The 16,539-nt window shown below is 36.9% G+C and overlaps 1 protein-coding gene and 1 long non-coding RNA gene across 3 annotated transcripts in view; one reads left to right on the plus strand and one right to left on the minus strand.

Moving 5' to 3' along the window:
• The window catches only part of ESR1 (estrogen receptor 1), a 290,055-nt gene that overhangs the window by 124,912 nt on the left and 148,604 nt on the right, over window positions 1-16,539 (plus strand). For both annotated transcript variants that reach the window (XM_072828041.1, XM_072828035.1), the window contains exon 5: window positions 1,262-1,597. In XM_072828041.1, the coding sequence (XP_072684142.1) occupies window positions 1,262-1,597 (336 nt within the window). The remainder of the gene's footprint in view (window positions 1-1,261; window positions 1,598-16,539) is intronic.
• Window positions 12,721-16,064, minus strand: LOC140634293 (uncharacterized). The gene is made up of 3 exons (XR_012031820.1): window positions 15,936-16,064; window positions 14,415-15,208; window positions 12,721-12,863 (listed from the first exon to the last, which is right to left on the minus strand). It is a non-coding gene; the product is annotated as an uncharacterized lncRNA (long non-coding RNA).

The following is a 16,539-nucleotide window of genomic DNA, read 5'->3' on the forward strand; positions in this document are numbered from 1 at the left end:
GTACTTCTCATGTCTTTAATATTAAAAATAATTGTATTAGCTTTTTACCAAAATGATTATTTTTTCATATAAATCTAAGAACTGTTGCTGTCCAACATATTTTGGCGAGATGAAGATTTTTTAAAAGATTTTTTGTTTATAATTTATTCATTTGAGAAAGAGAGTGAGTGAGAGCATGAGCAGGAGGGAGAGGGTGAGGGAGAAACAGACTCTCTGCTGAGCAGGGAGCCCAGTGTGGGGCTCAATCCCAGGACCCCAGGATCATGATCTGAGCTGAAGGCAGACACTTTACCGACTTAGCCACCCAGGCACCCTGATGAACATTTTTGAAAATATGGAAGCTTGTGTTAATTTTTGTCTTTTTAAGATATTTGTTTCTGCTGATACATTTCAGCACTACAGCATGGCCTTTTCCAGGTTAAGACGCTGAGCTGAAACCTTGAAGAATCACTGGAAAAGAGATTGGATTCTCCTTCTCCCTATAATTTAGTTAGTGAGAACCACAGCTGGGTAAGCCTTTGGGGGGCAATTATTTTCAATTATTTTAAAAGCTTTTATATTAGGGAAAGAGAAATACATTTGTGAAAATCTTAGAGCCAGGTAAATGACTTGGCGGTCTTAGGTTAAGTACTGAGTAAGGTGATAAGGTGCAGCTTGGCTGCAATCAAAGACTTGCTGAGCACCTGTGGGAGCCAGAGGCTGTCAGATGCATTTCCAATAAGTCATTTCCCTTCAGTGTCTTCCATTAAATGGCCTACTTGGAAAATAAAGATGGTTAGAAAGTGCTTTTTTTCATTGTCATTTAAATTTCTGTTTAAAGAATATTCACAGTAGAAGTCTTTGATGCTAAGCCATATTTCAAGAATAACTAATTATAATTCCATTCTATTTGTAGCATCTGTGACACACCTGCACATGCACACACACACACACACATACACAAATGGTTTGTCAAAATCAGCTTGTACTGGCCCATAAAAGTCTACTGTTAACTTTTCAGGAGTTTTGTAAACCACTTAATATCAGACAAGTAGCTTGAAATTTATCACAGTGGGAGCATTTACACCATGGAAATTGGTGAATGCTACACATCAAAGCCTGTTTTTCCTCTTAGGCAGCTGGTTGGTAAACACTAGTACACCTGTGCCTCAAAATATTTCTGTAAATAAAATAAAGGCTATTAGCAATTAAGTTGCTTTTAGTATGAAAGTTTATATGAGAAAAAGAAATAAACAGGGTGCTTTTTTCCCTTTGTTCTCAGGGATACGGAAAGACCGAAGAGGAGGAAGAATGTTGAAACACAAACGCCAGAGAGATGATGGGGAGGGCAGGAATGAAGTGGGGTCCTCTGGAGATGTGAGGACTTCCAGCCTTTGGCCAAGCCCTCTCTTGATTAAGCATACTAAGAAGAACAGCCCAGCCTTGTCCCTGACAGCCGATCAGATGGTCAGTGCCTTGTTAGAGGCTGAGCCCCCCATAATCTATTCCGACTATGACCCATCCAGACCCTTCAGTGAAGCTTCGATGATGGGCTTGCTGACCAACCTTGCTGACAGGGAGCTGGTTCACATGATCAACTGGGCAAAGAGGGTACCAGGTAAGAACTCTAAGCTCAACATTGATTTGAGTCAATAACTACTCATGACTTGATTTTGCTGTCATGGGAGAAGTGGTGGGAAACAACAGTTTGCTGTCGAATTTGTTTCAAGGTTACATCTGAATTTATTATTTTACTATCAACATACTATAATTCTCCTGGAAACTAGGAAATAGTGTTTTAAAATCCAAATCTGGAAGATTAAAGTCTTTAACCTGATATTATTTTTAACCAAAGAACCTTGGATGGTCACAACATAATAAGCGTATGTAATATTATGTGTTCATATTGTCAGAAATTTTTAACACAAAATAATACATGCGCTGCAAATTTATAATATTGAGAACTTTTGTTTAAAACACCTCAATTGTTAGAGACAGTTTTACTTTAAAGTATTTTCTTTTAAGATCTTTATTGACTAGAGAGATAATAGGTATCTTTACTGAATGTCAATTATTCACTCAACTGTCTACTCATAATAATTTAGGAGAAAGGCAATACAAAAGAAAAATAAATTAGGTTCTCATCCCTGAGAGGAGCTGATAGAAAGATGCACTGGCTGAAGTGACACTTGGTCGTTCAGTTGGTTCTTTCAGAACTGGTGTTCCTGTAAAATTTGACTATTGCTCTTGTTGTTCAGGGAGAAGAACTCTAGTTATTATGGAAACAAGACTAGAAAATGACCTCCTCCATGCTCCAATATATCCATTCAGGAGCTAACATAGATGAACCAAGGCAAGAGGAAGTTAAATCTTTTTTCTGGGCTTATAGATCAAATGAGTAATGGTGTTAGACAGAGATTGTCTTGCTTGGTTTCTTTTAATAGATGAAATTAATTATTAACTATGAAGCATGAGATTTTTTTTTAATCAAACTAAATAAATGTGGGGTTTGGTTCTTGCATTTCACAGTTTGGTTATAGACCAAGTGAACAAATGTCTGCCTTGGAGACTATTTCATGTATTTGCATATATTAACATATAAACATGTGGTCCTTTGAATAATGTTTGATTCCCAGCTTGATAGAGGGCATCCATTTAGGTGGTGGAGCTTGCATTAAATGGAGACATGGGGATTGACAGGCATATTTAGATTTTTAGGGTAAATCCAACTGCCATATCAAAAATATTGGCCATCTTTGAAATTAAGAGTTTTATTGAGCACCTACCTTGCTTACCATTCTCATGTGAAGCAGATCCATGTAAGCAAATCTAAATGTAATGTGGTTATTATAGGCTTTATCTTTGTATTTGTGTACCACCTTTTAAAAAATACTTTGGGAAAAGAGAAAAACAAAACAAAACAAATAATGACCATATATCTGAGAACCAACTCTTGGTTGCTGTTAAGTTTTATATATTTTCCCTCTTGAAGTCTTGTCAGTATTAGTTCAGAACACTGTCGAACTCAAGTATATATTTTCATACTTATCTGTAGATTTCCTTCACAACATTTTTGTAATTATAAAAATTTGAAGGGCATGTGAAATAGTGGAATGAAGTTCAAGTATATTAACAGTAAATGAAGAATTCATGGCAGTAATCTTCTAAATTTAGGAACAAAATGGAGACAGAAATCAAGGGAAAGAAGATATGTCCATGCTTAGCTATCCCATTGTTTAACCCAGAATTAAAGAAAATTTATGATAATAAGGTGTATAGCAAAACCACTTGATTCTATTAGTTTAAAAGACTGAAATGATTCCAAACCCTTGGACCAAATGATGCTTTATTACTTGATGGTTAAAAAAAAAAGGATTATAAAGGCAGAAATGAAGTTGTGTGTTTGTGCACTATTGAAATACAGCTGTTATAAATCATAAGCCTATTTGTCTGACCAAGCAGAATAAAAATAGTCATTGATTTTAAAAAGATAAAAAAAAAAGAAGAAAAAGTCTTCAGGAAAAATTTTGAAGATAATTACCAAGTTTTACAGAAAACTGACAAAATCACATTTTGGAAAGCTTTTACATATCCAAATGCCATCTGTCATTTAAAAAAAAAAAAGGCAGTACTAAAAATCTAATATAGGCAATGTTGCATGGTGATACTTCGAGATTAATATATAAGGAAGACAAAAAAAAATCATTGTTAAGAGTAGTAAGAAAGCCAGTTCTAAGAGAAGTACTTGGAATTAACTGCATGATACAAAAACCTGCATGGAACATTTGGTTAGTCTTTGTTTTTTTTTATTTTTTAAAAAGAGTTTATTTATTTATTTATTTATTTATTTATTTATTTATTTATTTATTTATTTAGAGTGCAAAGCGGGGGTGGGGAGGTAGGTGGGTGGGGCAGAGGTAAATAGAAAGAATCTCAGGCAGATTCTATCTCACAACCCTGAGATCATGACCTGAGCCAAAATCAAGAGTCAGATGTTCGACTGACTGAGCCTCCCAGGGGTCCTTGGTTAATATTTAGATGCTATCGATAAAGAAGAAATTGTGAGTTGATTTCATTTTTAAAAACTTCAGTTTCAGTGAAGTATTGACAAAATTATAAGATGTTTCAAGTTGTGCTGATTTGATAATACTTAGGCTTTGTGAAAGGATCCCCTCCCATCTAGTTAACCTACACCATCCATCACCTCATTTTTTTTTTTTTTTGTGAGAACATTTAAGTTCTACTCTCAGCAAATTTTAATTATAGGGTACAGTGTTATCATTGATAATCACCATGATTTAGATCTTCAGACCTTTTTCATCTGCTAACTGACAGTTTATATTCTTACCAACCTCTCCCTATTTGTCCCATCCCCCAAATCCTGGCAATCACTTTTTTGCTCTGTTTCTGAGTTGGACATTTTTGTCTTCTTTGATTCCACATCTAAGTAATATCATGCAGCATTTATTTCTCCCTCTTTGGCTTATTTCACTTAGTATAAGGCATTAAGATCTTTCCATGTTGTTACAAACAGCAGGATTTCCTTTTTTCTCTCATGGCTGAATAATATTCCACTATATCTGGATCTAGATTTGTTAGATCTTACTTGTTTATCTGTTGATGGACACTTGGGTTGTTTTCCTCTCTTGACTATTATGTATAATACTGCAGTGAACAGGGAAGTACAGATATCTCTTTGAAATGCTGCTTTCAATTCCTTTGGATATATGCCCAGAAATGGGATTACTGGGTCATATAATTATTTTAAATTTTTTTGGAGAACCTCTATCTTGTTTTTCACAGTGGCTGTGAAACACTAGGTTACAGTTCCATGAACAGTATACAAGAATTCCTTACTCATCAATATTTATCTGTTGTCTTTTTGATGACAGCCAATCTAACAGATATAAGGTGATATCTCATTGTGATTTGATTTGTCTTTCCCTTCCGATTAGTGATGTTGAGCATCTTTTTATGTACCTCTTGGCCAGTTTGTATGTATTCTTTGGAAAAATGTCTATTCAGTCCTCTGCCATTTTTTTTTTTTTTATTAAGAGAGAGAGTATGCTTGCAATTTGCAAGGGATGGGGTACGGAGGGGCAGAGGGAGAGAAAGAATCTTAATCAGGCTTCATTCCTGGTACAGAGCCCAGTGCAGGGCTTGATCTCACAACTCTAAGATCATGACCTGAGTTGAAAGCAAGAGTCAGATGCTTAACTGACTAAGCCACACAGGTGCTCCCTGCCCTTTTTTTTAATCACACTGTCTTTTTTGCTATTGAGATATATGTGTTCTTTATATATTTTGGATATTAACCCCTTATCAGGTATATGATTTGCAGATATTTTATCTCATTAATAGGTTGCCTTTTCATTGTGCTATGCTAAAGTTATTTTTAGTTTAGTGATGTATTCCCACGTGGTTATTTTTGTTTTTGTTGCCTTTACTTTTGGTGTCAGATCCAAAATAATCATTGCCAAGATTGATGTGAAGGAACTCTTTCTCTTATATTTTCTTCTAGGAGTTTTTTGGTTGCACATCTACTTTCAAGTCCTTAATTCACTTTGAATTGATTTTTTTGTATGATGTAGGATGGCGGTCCAGTTTTATTCTTGTGCATGTGGCTGTCCAGTTTCCCATCACCTTTTATTAAAGAGACCATCTTTTCCTCATTGTATATTCTTAGCTCTTTTGTTATAAAATAATTGACTACATATGCTTGAGTTTATGTCTGGCCTCTCTGTTCTGTGCCCTTGATCTATATCATTGTTTTTATGCTAATATCATACTTTTTTGATCACTATGGCTTTATAATATAGTTTAAAATCTGGAAGTTTGATGCTTATGCCTCTAGTTTTGTTCTTCTTTCTTAAAATTGCTTTGCCTATTCAAGGTCTTTATAGTTTCATTGGAATTTTAGGATTTTTTTCCCTTATTTCTGCGAAAAACCTCATTGGAATTTTGATAGACTACACCTGAATCTGTAGATTGTTTTGGGTAATACAGACATTTTACTAGTATTATTTTTTCTAATCCATGACCATGAGATACCTCTCACATTAAGTCTAGTGAGTTGTTTAAACCCAATGTTTCTTTATTGATTTTTTTTGTCTGGATCATCTATCCATTGTTGAAAATGGGGTTATTTGAAGCCCTTTATTATTCTTGAATTGCTGTCTGTTCTTCTCTCCAGGTCTGTTAATGTTTGCTTTATGTAGTTGGGTGCTCCATTGTTGGGTGCATAAATATTTACAAATGTTTTTCTGTCTTGTTGGATTGACCCCTTCAACATTATATAATGATTTTTTTTTTGTATTCTTACAATCTTTCCTTTAAATTCTTGAATTTTATTTTATATTACAATCCTTTCTTTCTTTTGATTTCCATTTGTGTAGAGTATCTTTTTCTATATTTCACTTTCAGTATTTTTGTATTCTTAAACCTGAAGTGAGTCTCTTGTAGATAGCATATAATTGGATCTTGTTTTTTTATTAGTTCAGTCACTTTATGTCCTTTAGTTGGAGGATTTAGTTCATTAACATTTAAAGTAATTATTGATAGTTGTGTACTTGTTGCCATCTTGTTTATTGTTTTCTGGTTGTTTTGTAGTTCCTCTGTTGTTGTTGTTGTTGTTTTTTTTTTTTCTTTCTTCCCTTATGGTTTGGTGACTCTAGCAATGGTTTGCTTAGATTACTTTCTTATCTTTTCTTTATCTACTATAGATATTTGCTTTGTAGTTCCCACTAGGCTTACATGTAACAACTGGTATTTATAACATATTTTGGTGATTTTTGACAAATTGAGATTGAACACATTTTAAGCTCTATTTTTTTTTTTTATTCTCCCTCCATGTTTTATGTTTGATGTCATAATTTACATCTTTTTACCTTGGACATCCATTATAAATTATTGTAGTTATACTTATTTTTACTACTTTTGTCTCCTAACTTCCTACTAGATTTATAAATGATTTATCTATCACTATGACATTAGAGTATTCTGAATTTAACTATGTTACCATTGATGTTTATACTTTGATATGTTTTCCTATTACTAATTAGCATTTTTAATTTTAGCTTGAAAAAAATTCCTTTAACATTTCTTGTAAGGCAAGACTAGTGGTGATGAAGTCCTCCAGCTTTTGCTTGTCTGATAAACTCTTGAGGGATCCCTGGGTGGCGCAGTGGTTTGGCGCCTGCCTTTGGCCCAGGGCGCGATCTTGGAGACCCGGGATCGAGTCCCACGTCAGGCTCCCAGTGCATGGAGCCTGCTTCTCCCTCTGCCTGTGTCTCTGCCTCTCTCTCTCTCTCTGCGTGACTATCATAAATAAATAAAAAATTAAAAAAAAAGTTGTTAAACTCTTAACCTCTCCTTCAAAATTCTGAAGGATAACTTTGCTGGGTAGAGTATTCTTGGTTGGTGGTTTTTTCTTTCAGTGCTCTGAATATATATTATGCCTCTCTCTTTTGACCTGTGAAGTTTCTGCTGAAAACATGCTGATTGTGTTAACTGTAGATAGCCTTATCTGGTGGTAGCCCCGTGTGTAACAAGTTGTTTTTCTTTTACTGCTTTTAAGGTTCTCTTTTGTCTTTAACTTGTGACACTTTAATTTTAATGTGTCTTGATGTGGCTTTCTTTGGGTTCATCTTTTTTGTAACTCTTCAGGCTTCCTATATCTGGATGTCTCTCTTTCCCCAGATTAGGGAAGTTTTTAGCCATTGCTTTCTTGAGTGAGCTTTTACCTCTTCCATTCTCTCTTCTCTTGGGATCCCTATAATGTGAATGCTGAGTTTCTTGATGTTATCCTATAAGTCCCTCATGCTATCTTACTCTTCTTCATTCTTTTTCTCTTTTCACTCCTCTGATTGGATGAATCCTCCACCCTGTCTTTGAATTTGTGGATCCTTTCTTCAATCTGATCTAGCCTTGTATTGAACCCCTCTATTATTTTTTTCAGTGTACTTATCATATTCTTCAGTTCTGTGATTTTTGTTTAGTATTTTCTTATATTTCCTGTCTCTTTGTTGACATTCTCACTTTGTTCATGTATTGTTCTCCTGATTTTGGTAAACATCTTTGTGATTATTTTGGACTCTTTATTAAGTAAAGCACTTCTCTCCATTTTGTTAGTCTGTTTCTGGAATTTTATGTTATTTCTTTTGTTTGGAATATATTCCTCTGTTTATTCATTTTCCTTGACTCTGTGTTGGTTCTTGTGCATTAGATGAAATAGCCCCCTCTCCTAGCCTTGATGGAGTGGTCACCTCATTGTTCAGTCCAGCCTGAGCTCTTGGTTGTCTCTCAGACTTCTGTGATTGTCTAGGCAGGCTTCTTTGTTCTTAGTGGTTCCCTTAGTTGAGGGTGTGCCAAGACTTGTCAGTATCCCAAAGGGGTGGATCTCAGGGAACACCTAGATTCAGGCTAATTGGTAGCTGGATCTTTGGATAGCAGCTTTTAAAGGATACAAATAAACCAGTTTCAGGGAAAGACTGAGATGAGAGTTTTTATTTGCTCTGTTCTAAGCCCTGGGGGATAGCCCCTTAGGAACTGTTTCTTTGTTTGCTACAGGCCTGTGGGATTGGCAAATATAAGCCCTGCTGGCCAATAGAACCAGGTGATCAAAGGATGAGTTCCCTGGGCAGCAGCCACAAAAGTTGGGGCACCAGAATATGTGTACAAGACCCTTTTAGAGAGAGATAGGTGAGTTTTGGATCAGACTATAGGGATAATGGTGTCTATTTGCTTCCCCAGTCTCTGAATCTTTAGATGATGCTAAGTTAGACTCACAAATAGCAGCTCTTAAAATATGCAAGTAGACCCCTTTCAGACAAAGACTAGGAGATGTTCACTTTTTCCATGCCGAATCCTGGGAGAATAGACAGTGAGTCCTTATAAGCTCATAAAGAAGTTTCTTTGTTTGCTGTAGTCTTCTATTTCTCATGTATTTCAGAGCCACCTGTTTTGGTAGCTCATCCGTTAGGTGAAAGTCTCAAAAGCTGGAGTGTTATATGTTGGTTTCAAATCTTTTACTCCTCAGAGAGATTCTGGGAGTTTTGAGTTCCCTCTTGATTGTTTGTCACTGTTCCAGGAGGGACGGTGGGGGTGGGGGGAGGTTTATGGTAATAGTATGTTTCTCACCATACAAACAATAGGTAGTCTTTACTACCTATTCTGATGAGGGTTTTTTTTTTTTTTTTTTTTCATTTTCCCAGTATGTAGGAATCACTTAGCTAGTTTCAGAGGAAATTGCTCTTTTTAGCTAGAGATTTACTATATCTATGGGAGTATGTGAATTCAGGAATTTCCTATGTCTCCATCTTGGACTGGAACCCCCCAAATCGATTTCATTTTGCATGATGAATTTTAATAAAAATAATTAATTGGATTATTTTAGTAGTTCAAGAAGTTTGTTTTTTTTAACCAATAGAATATTGTCAGGATTTTCAAATGTTGGTGATTTTAAGTTGAATTTTCCTTTTTCCTAACATGTGGGGCATATTTTTTGAGTGGATGATATATTTCTTTACTTAGACGCAAAGTATGAACAGCATTATGATAAAATACATCATGCAGTTGTGGTAGTCAAGTTCCAACCTGTAAAGTAGCTATATTAGACCTGGGTATAGTTTACAGCAATAAATTATTTTTTTCCCTTTGCAATTTAAAAACAACAGCAAGAATGATAAAATCTACCTACCCAGCTCTGGCAAGGGATGCTTTTTTAAAATAATGTGTTTATATCTGCTTTTTGATATCTAGCTATAGAAAAGGCTTTTCTCTTTATTGTGAAATTTGTTAATCTTTAAAAAAGTACTTTACATTATGTATCCATGGGTAGAAATTTAGTTTTAAAAGGGTTATATCACTAAATATTAATTTACTATTATTCAGTACATGGTGAAAACTTCTTAGCAAGAATAGTGTTTATCTGAAGATCAAGAAAGGAAAAAAATGACTGTGAAGTTGTTATATTTTTAATATCTGCATCACACACAGTTACATCATTACCTGGCTGATTCTTAGTTTCAGTGCTAGTGAAATACATTTAATTTTTTTTCCTAGAAGCTTGAATCACATTATAAAACTGTTACTTTGATTTATTGAAAATTATGCCTTTTCTAAAATTTTCTGTAATTATACATATCTCAAGGACAATTTCATACTTCAAGTTCTAGTTCTGTCTATTTAATGACTATTTGGATAAATATCTAGTCCTGGGCTCTTTGTTGTCTTTTGAAAACTGATAACCAGAAACCTGACAGCCTCATTGACCACTGGGCACAAATCTGGGACTGTGTGCTGAAGCTGCTATCCCGGGAAGAAGAATAAAGGAAAATGATAGTTGAGCTCAGTTTCATGGGAAATATGCTACCTTAAGCACTTCATCATTCTTTTGGTGGCAAAATAGGCAACATTTCCCCTTCCCCTTTCCTGCCTCAGTCACTGATGACTCAATGCTGAATTAAGCCCCACTTCTTTCTGTGCCCCTGACTCCCCATCATTTTCTTTGCATTCTCTTCTTGCTCAGTTTTGGCCCTGGGGGGAGAGAATCCACTTTTTCTGGACATGCTTCCTATTGGCTACAAGCTGTGTTTCTTAGAAGCTTCTTGTGTTGTCTCGAGAGTGTATGATTTTCTTAGCCATTCCAGGGCTCAAGGCTTCTTCTGCTCCTGTGTTCACCACAGATCTAGTAATTAGCTTTCCTGACTCTTGTACTTTCCTCATCACTTAAATCAGCAGTGAAGCACAGGGAATGCTTATTGAATGAATGAATGAATGAATGAATGAATAAAGGGATTTTTTTGGAACTTCTGATTTTAAAAAATCTCTGAGCCCTGTTAGAACTTAATTTTTCCATAAAGAAGAAGTGATTTTTAGGGCTGTGGTGTTATTCTCTTTTACCTCTCTTCAGAATCTACCTACTGTTCTAATATCTCTCCAGCAGCTGCCTTAGCAAGATTTATTTCCAACCTCTCTTTTGTAAGGGGCAGAGCAATATTCAGAGGAATGTGCACAGCTTGAGCTCTGAGGACTTTAACAGGCGTCCGTTGGCTAGCAGCAAGTTAGTTTCACTTAGTGTATGTAATTTAAAACTTAGAATGGGTAGGGACAAGGGGGCAAGGAGAGGGCACAATACCTCAATGTGGGAACTGGGAGCATCTTCAAGGAACATATTCTATTCTGGGAGGTTCTTGTGGATTCCAGGGACTTGGCTATCCTATCTGGTGCTCTGATCCCCAACCTGTAATCAGACCAGTGGACCCTGCTCTCAGGCTGTCATAGTGTTCCAGCCTGTTTTGGCATGGCACAGTGATGAAAGATAACATGACATGGAAGTATGGTGACATCCTGGAGAGGTGACAAATGCATATGTTTAAGGGTAGATTCGTGGTTTAAATTTTGCAACCATTCAGTAAATAAAAGCCTGGGACTGGGTTAGAATTACCCTAGCATGAATGGTGGCAGTCCCTCTGGGCTGGCAATGCAGAGCTTTCTTTGGAGTGTTCCACTTCCAAGTCAGCCCAGCTCGGCTTTTCACTACTCCTGTGGAAGCTCTGGTTGGAGCCCAAGGAAAGCAGCTGCTTACTAGATTTGTCTCTCACATGAAACTTTGAGGGCCCATAGATGCTCCTTGGCTCAGATGCTTTAAGCCTTTAAAATCCTTTTCTCTTCTTGAGAGTATTTGAGGAAAATGCCCCATTTGGCCTCTTTGCCTCACCCTACCCAGGGTTCTGTTGCAGTGAGTGTGGGTTGGGACCTTAGAATCTGCATGTTTATCATGTTTATCTCTAGTTGGGTGACATGTGGTGCTGGATGTCCCCAGGTCACCCTGTGGGAAGTGTTGGCCTGTGGCTCTGCTACTCCCAGGAGGATTTGGCATGGAGAATGTCAGTTTTTTGGTCACTATTTAGATGTATTACTATTAAAATGTGTTAAAGTGGATTGAATTGTGCTCCCCCAAAAAGATATGTTGAAATTCTAATGCTTTGTACTTCAGATGTGGTCTTAGTTGGAAATAGGGTCTTCAAGTTCAAATGAACTCATTGGGGGTGGGCTCCAATCCTTATAAAAAAGGGGAAATTTGGACGTAGAGATAGAAATGCCCTGAAGGAAGATAATATAAAGACTCACAGGAAGAAGAATGGCCGTGTGAGTGGAGCAATGTGCCTCTAAGCCAAGGAATGCCAAAGGTGCAGCAGACACCAGAATCTAGATGAGGCCAGGAAGGATCCTCCCCTAGAGCCTTCAGAGAGAGCTTGGTCTTACTGACATCTTGATCTCAGACTTCTATTCTAGCCTCCAAAACTGTGAGGCAATAAACTTCTGTTGTTTTAAGGCACCCGTTTTTTTGTACTTTGTACGACAGACCTAGGAAACTATTACACATTGTATTAAAAAGAAAAGGTGCCTGTATTTTTGAGGCAAAAGAAATAAGGAGCTTTTGATTTAAAGAGGAATGTTTGGCTCACTTAGTGTAGGCCTGGCTAATCATTTACTCTTTTTTGCCCGCCCAAGTGGTTCACTGAACTTCTGGCTTTGAAGTTGATTTAGGATTTTAACAGTTCCGTGAATCTACCTGGCAGATACCTTTAAGAAAATTTTAACCCACAGAAAGAATGTTTTAATCTGGTACCTTAGTAGTTTCCCTTTTTGCATTTATATCTTTGATCCATTTGAGTTTGTCCTACTATACAGTATGAAAGTGGTTCTAGAATCGTTTTTATACAGATGGCTGCACAGTTGTATCAATTCCATTTATTGAACAGCTTCCCACAGAAGTAGTTTTAAAACTTCCTTTACAGTTGACTTTCCAAGTTTGCTCTTTGTTAGAGTTTTCAGAGTAAAGAGATACTGGTTTCTGTGCTTGGTTATTTTTCAGAATTCTGAAATCCAGAAGAAAAAAGAAAATAAGCTATTTAGTCATAAGTTATATGCTTTGCTTAACTTATAATAACTGAATAGATAGTGTGAATGAGTCTGTCCAGGGTAGATATATTTCATAATTCTCCATTAATCTTAGAAATAGAGGCAAGAGTTCATGAGACTTGATATGTTTAGAAAAGCCCAGAGCCAAGAAGAGGTCACTGGGTAAATTACTGTTCGATATTCACAGGACAGAAAAATTGTTCCCAGGAGAGAAGAAGGAGGCTATACTAGGCTATCCTTCTCTTTTTTCCCATCTGTTGTATGTGTCTCCCATTACTCTAGTACTTGGCCCTGGCTGCTACTGTTGCTTTAAGCCACCTTGAAAAGTTACTCTCCTCAGAGCTTCACCTGTTAACTTTTTAGATTCATCTGAAACCAAACTTGCCATTTTCCCCTTTCTCTCCTTTAGAGCACACTTGTTTGTTTCTTCTGTTCCTTTCCATTTCTGCAAGAGGCTCTATCCTTCTTTATCTGACTTTGGAATCATTCATGTGTCTGGCTCTTCTTCACCATGTATTATCAGTTCTTTCTATTCAACATCTCTAGGTTTTGGCTTTGTTTTTGTTCCACTGTCACTAGCCTGGCCCACATCCTTCTTGTTTTCCAAGACTGAATGACTATAATATCCTCCTCACTGGTCTTTTTAGTTCCAGCCTCTCCCCCTTTCAATTCATCCCACTCATCACTGCCAGAATAATTTCTGTAAATCATCATTTCAGAATGCTTCACTCCCTGCATTAGTTTCCTACGGCTGCCATAACAACGTTTCACAAACTGGGTGGCTCAAAACAACAGAAATTTATAGTGTTGGAGGCTGGATGTCTAAAATCAAGGATTCAACATGGCAATGCTATCTCCAAAGACTGTGGGAGGATTCTCCTATGCCTCTTTCTAGCTTCTGGAGGCTGCTGGCATTCCTTGGCATTCCTTGGCTTACAGATGCAATTCTCTAATCTCTGCCTCTGTCATCATGTGATGTTCTCCCTGTATGTCTGTGTTCAATTTTTCCTCTTTTAAGGATATCAGGTCTATCATATTTAGGATCCACCCTAATTAGTCTACTATGGCCTCATCTTAGTTGGTTACATCCCTAAAGACCCTATTTTCAAATAAGGTCACATTCACAGGTTCTGGGTAGATACAAATTTTGGAGGAGACAACTATTGAGTTAAAAATTTGGTAGTGGACTTGATTACCTAGCTTAGTAAAGCCTTTAACAGATAAATGATAGTGCCCTTGAAGCCTAAAATACAGAATCTGACTATACCTCAGAGCACCTACCCTCAGCCTTTTTTAGAGTAGAAAAGCTGTTCGCCAACTGGCACCCTTCCATCTTATTTGCGCTCTATTTTCCGGTTTGATCTCCTGGCCCCGTTCTCCACTGGCTATTCCCCCCTTCACACAGCGTGTTCATTTTATTTTTTTGCTTGAATTCCTGCATCTTCCTCACTCTGTTTCAATTCTGTGCTCATTTTTTCCTCTGAAGGGACACCTCAGCTTCTACTTACCTTCTGAAACTTCAAATTACTCTAACCAGCATAATCATGTGTTAAGTTTGCTGTGGCGAGACAGCCAGTCCATGGTCCAGAGTATCTTGTCAGATATATATCGCTGAACTAAATCAGCTGGGGTCTAAAACATAGCAGCAGCTATTAAACTGTAGTCTTGTTTCACTAATAGTAGATTTGTTGCCGGATGATTCATTTATACTGTGGTTGGATTTCTTCTTTTAAATGGAAAGATGAATAGTTTTTGTTGGCTGGGTATCTATTTTTGTCTCAGGGACTTTGTCAAGGGAAAAGTATTTCTACGATCTGAGTTTGACTTGCTTAAGCCATAAGCTTGTTTTTGAAAAGTTGTGTGTATGAAAAATGAGTTTATATTAGGTGAATTATATTTTACTTGTGGTGCGTGTTTCATTTAAAAACCTACTCAAAACAAATGTTCTCCTTTCTATGGGAATATGATTCTTCACAAATTGAGATTTCTTGACATGATGACCATTTAGACTGACTTTGTACAGTTGCATTCTCAGAATGATGCCAAAATTGTATGGCTTCTCCAGGATACATGTGGCTGACTTTCTGAAGTGATTACGCTTGACCTTCCAGCATCACCAATTCTTTATCTGGATTTAATACCCAAAACAGTAGTATATTTAGACCCCCCATGTGCTTAGCTTATGTGTGTCCTAAGCATCAACACAGCCACACTGAAGTTTCAATGTCCCCGCTAGCCAGTGGAGGGTGCATCTCAGTGAGGTAAGATGTTAGCTTTCTGTAGAGGATTGAAGAACAGAGAACTGCAAAAAAGGAGAGAAAATCAGCACTGGCCCTAATAAGATCTAAGTTTAAACAGAGCCATAAAAAACAACGGGAACCTTGGAAACATTCTCAGTAGTGGAGTAGAATGAAAAGAATTCACCCTTTTCCCCATACATTTCTCTATCTAACCAATAATTTCTGGAGAAATGTCAATAAGTAGATTTGAAATTTGTTTCATACCCCTACTATGTTATTGCTTTCTTTTGCAGGAACTGGAGAGCTCTAATCAATGGGTTTACACTGTAGTCTTTATATCAGACTGTTGTTCAGTTTATTTTTGGCACAATTATTACCTCTCTCTCCTCAGCCCACCCCCTAGCTCTCAAATACTCACGTGTTAAGCATTTTTCTTGCTAAGGTGAAAATAAACCCACTGATTCTAGCAGGTGGTTAAACATTGAAACGAATTAGAAAGTGTTAGTATTTGGACTAGATAGAACAACATAGCTATGTGTTCCTTTTCTCTCAAATACTTAATTTCCCAGAGAAGGCCGTGTAACTGTTCTCTTAAGGTGATTCATAGCTGAAACATAATAGTCATTCATTAGGTAAATGGATGCCCACTCTCTACCCCTGCAGCTACACAGAGGGTGAAAAATAAGAATAACTGCAGTGGGAAAGGCCTCTTATGGCTTGTGGTATTTCACCATTAACAATAAGGTAGGTACAACCTTGGAGTTGTTTATGTTTAATTTTCAAACTCACCTGAGTCACCATAAGCTGCTTGGTGTTCAATTCATCTTCTTCAAAAGGCTATGTGACAGAATTAGCTGTTCCTGGTTGGGAACCCCTAGTTCCAGGGAATCTTAGGATTTCAATCCTGTTGCCTTGGTTACTAAACTGTTCCGTGCAGTTTGCTCAACTTTGAGTGAGTACTTCTCTTAAGAACATTCTCCCTTGTAAGTAAATTGCTCGATGTATTAAATATAAGTTGTGTGTAAAAATTCTGGAGTCAGGTTACCCGTGATGCAGTTAAAAAAAAACAAATGGCTTTGTCCTCTTGGTCTAGGATTTATCCCTTAGTTGTACCTTGCAAAGCCTCTAACACAATGATATGAAAAATTAGAAGTGTAATTGCTAAATAAAGGTGAAATTTAATAAAATGATGGCAGTGCCCTTCTCCAGAAGAAATTAAGTTTATGTTTGTAGTATAGCATGTGTTTGTTGTGTGACCATTTCATAAACATGAAATCTAATAAAGTGGTGGCCAGTTTCCTTCTCTGGAGGGGATTAAAAGTGTCTCTTCACAGAATAGCATGTCACACATTGACATTGGTTCTTTTTTCCTGGTCAAGATGTTTGCCGAAGT

This window comes from Canis lupus, chromosome 1 (assembly GCF_048164855.1).
Source record: "Canis lupus baileyi chromosome 1, mCanLup2.hap1, whole genome shotgun sequence".
NCBI lineage: Eukaryota > Metazoa > Chordata > Mammalia > Carnivora > Canidae > Canis > Canis lupus.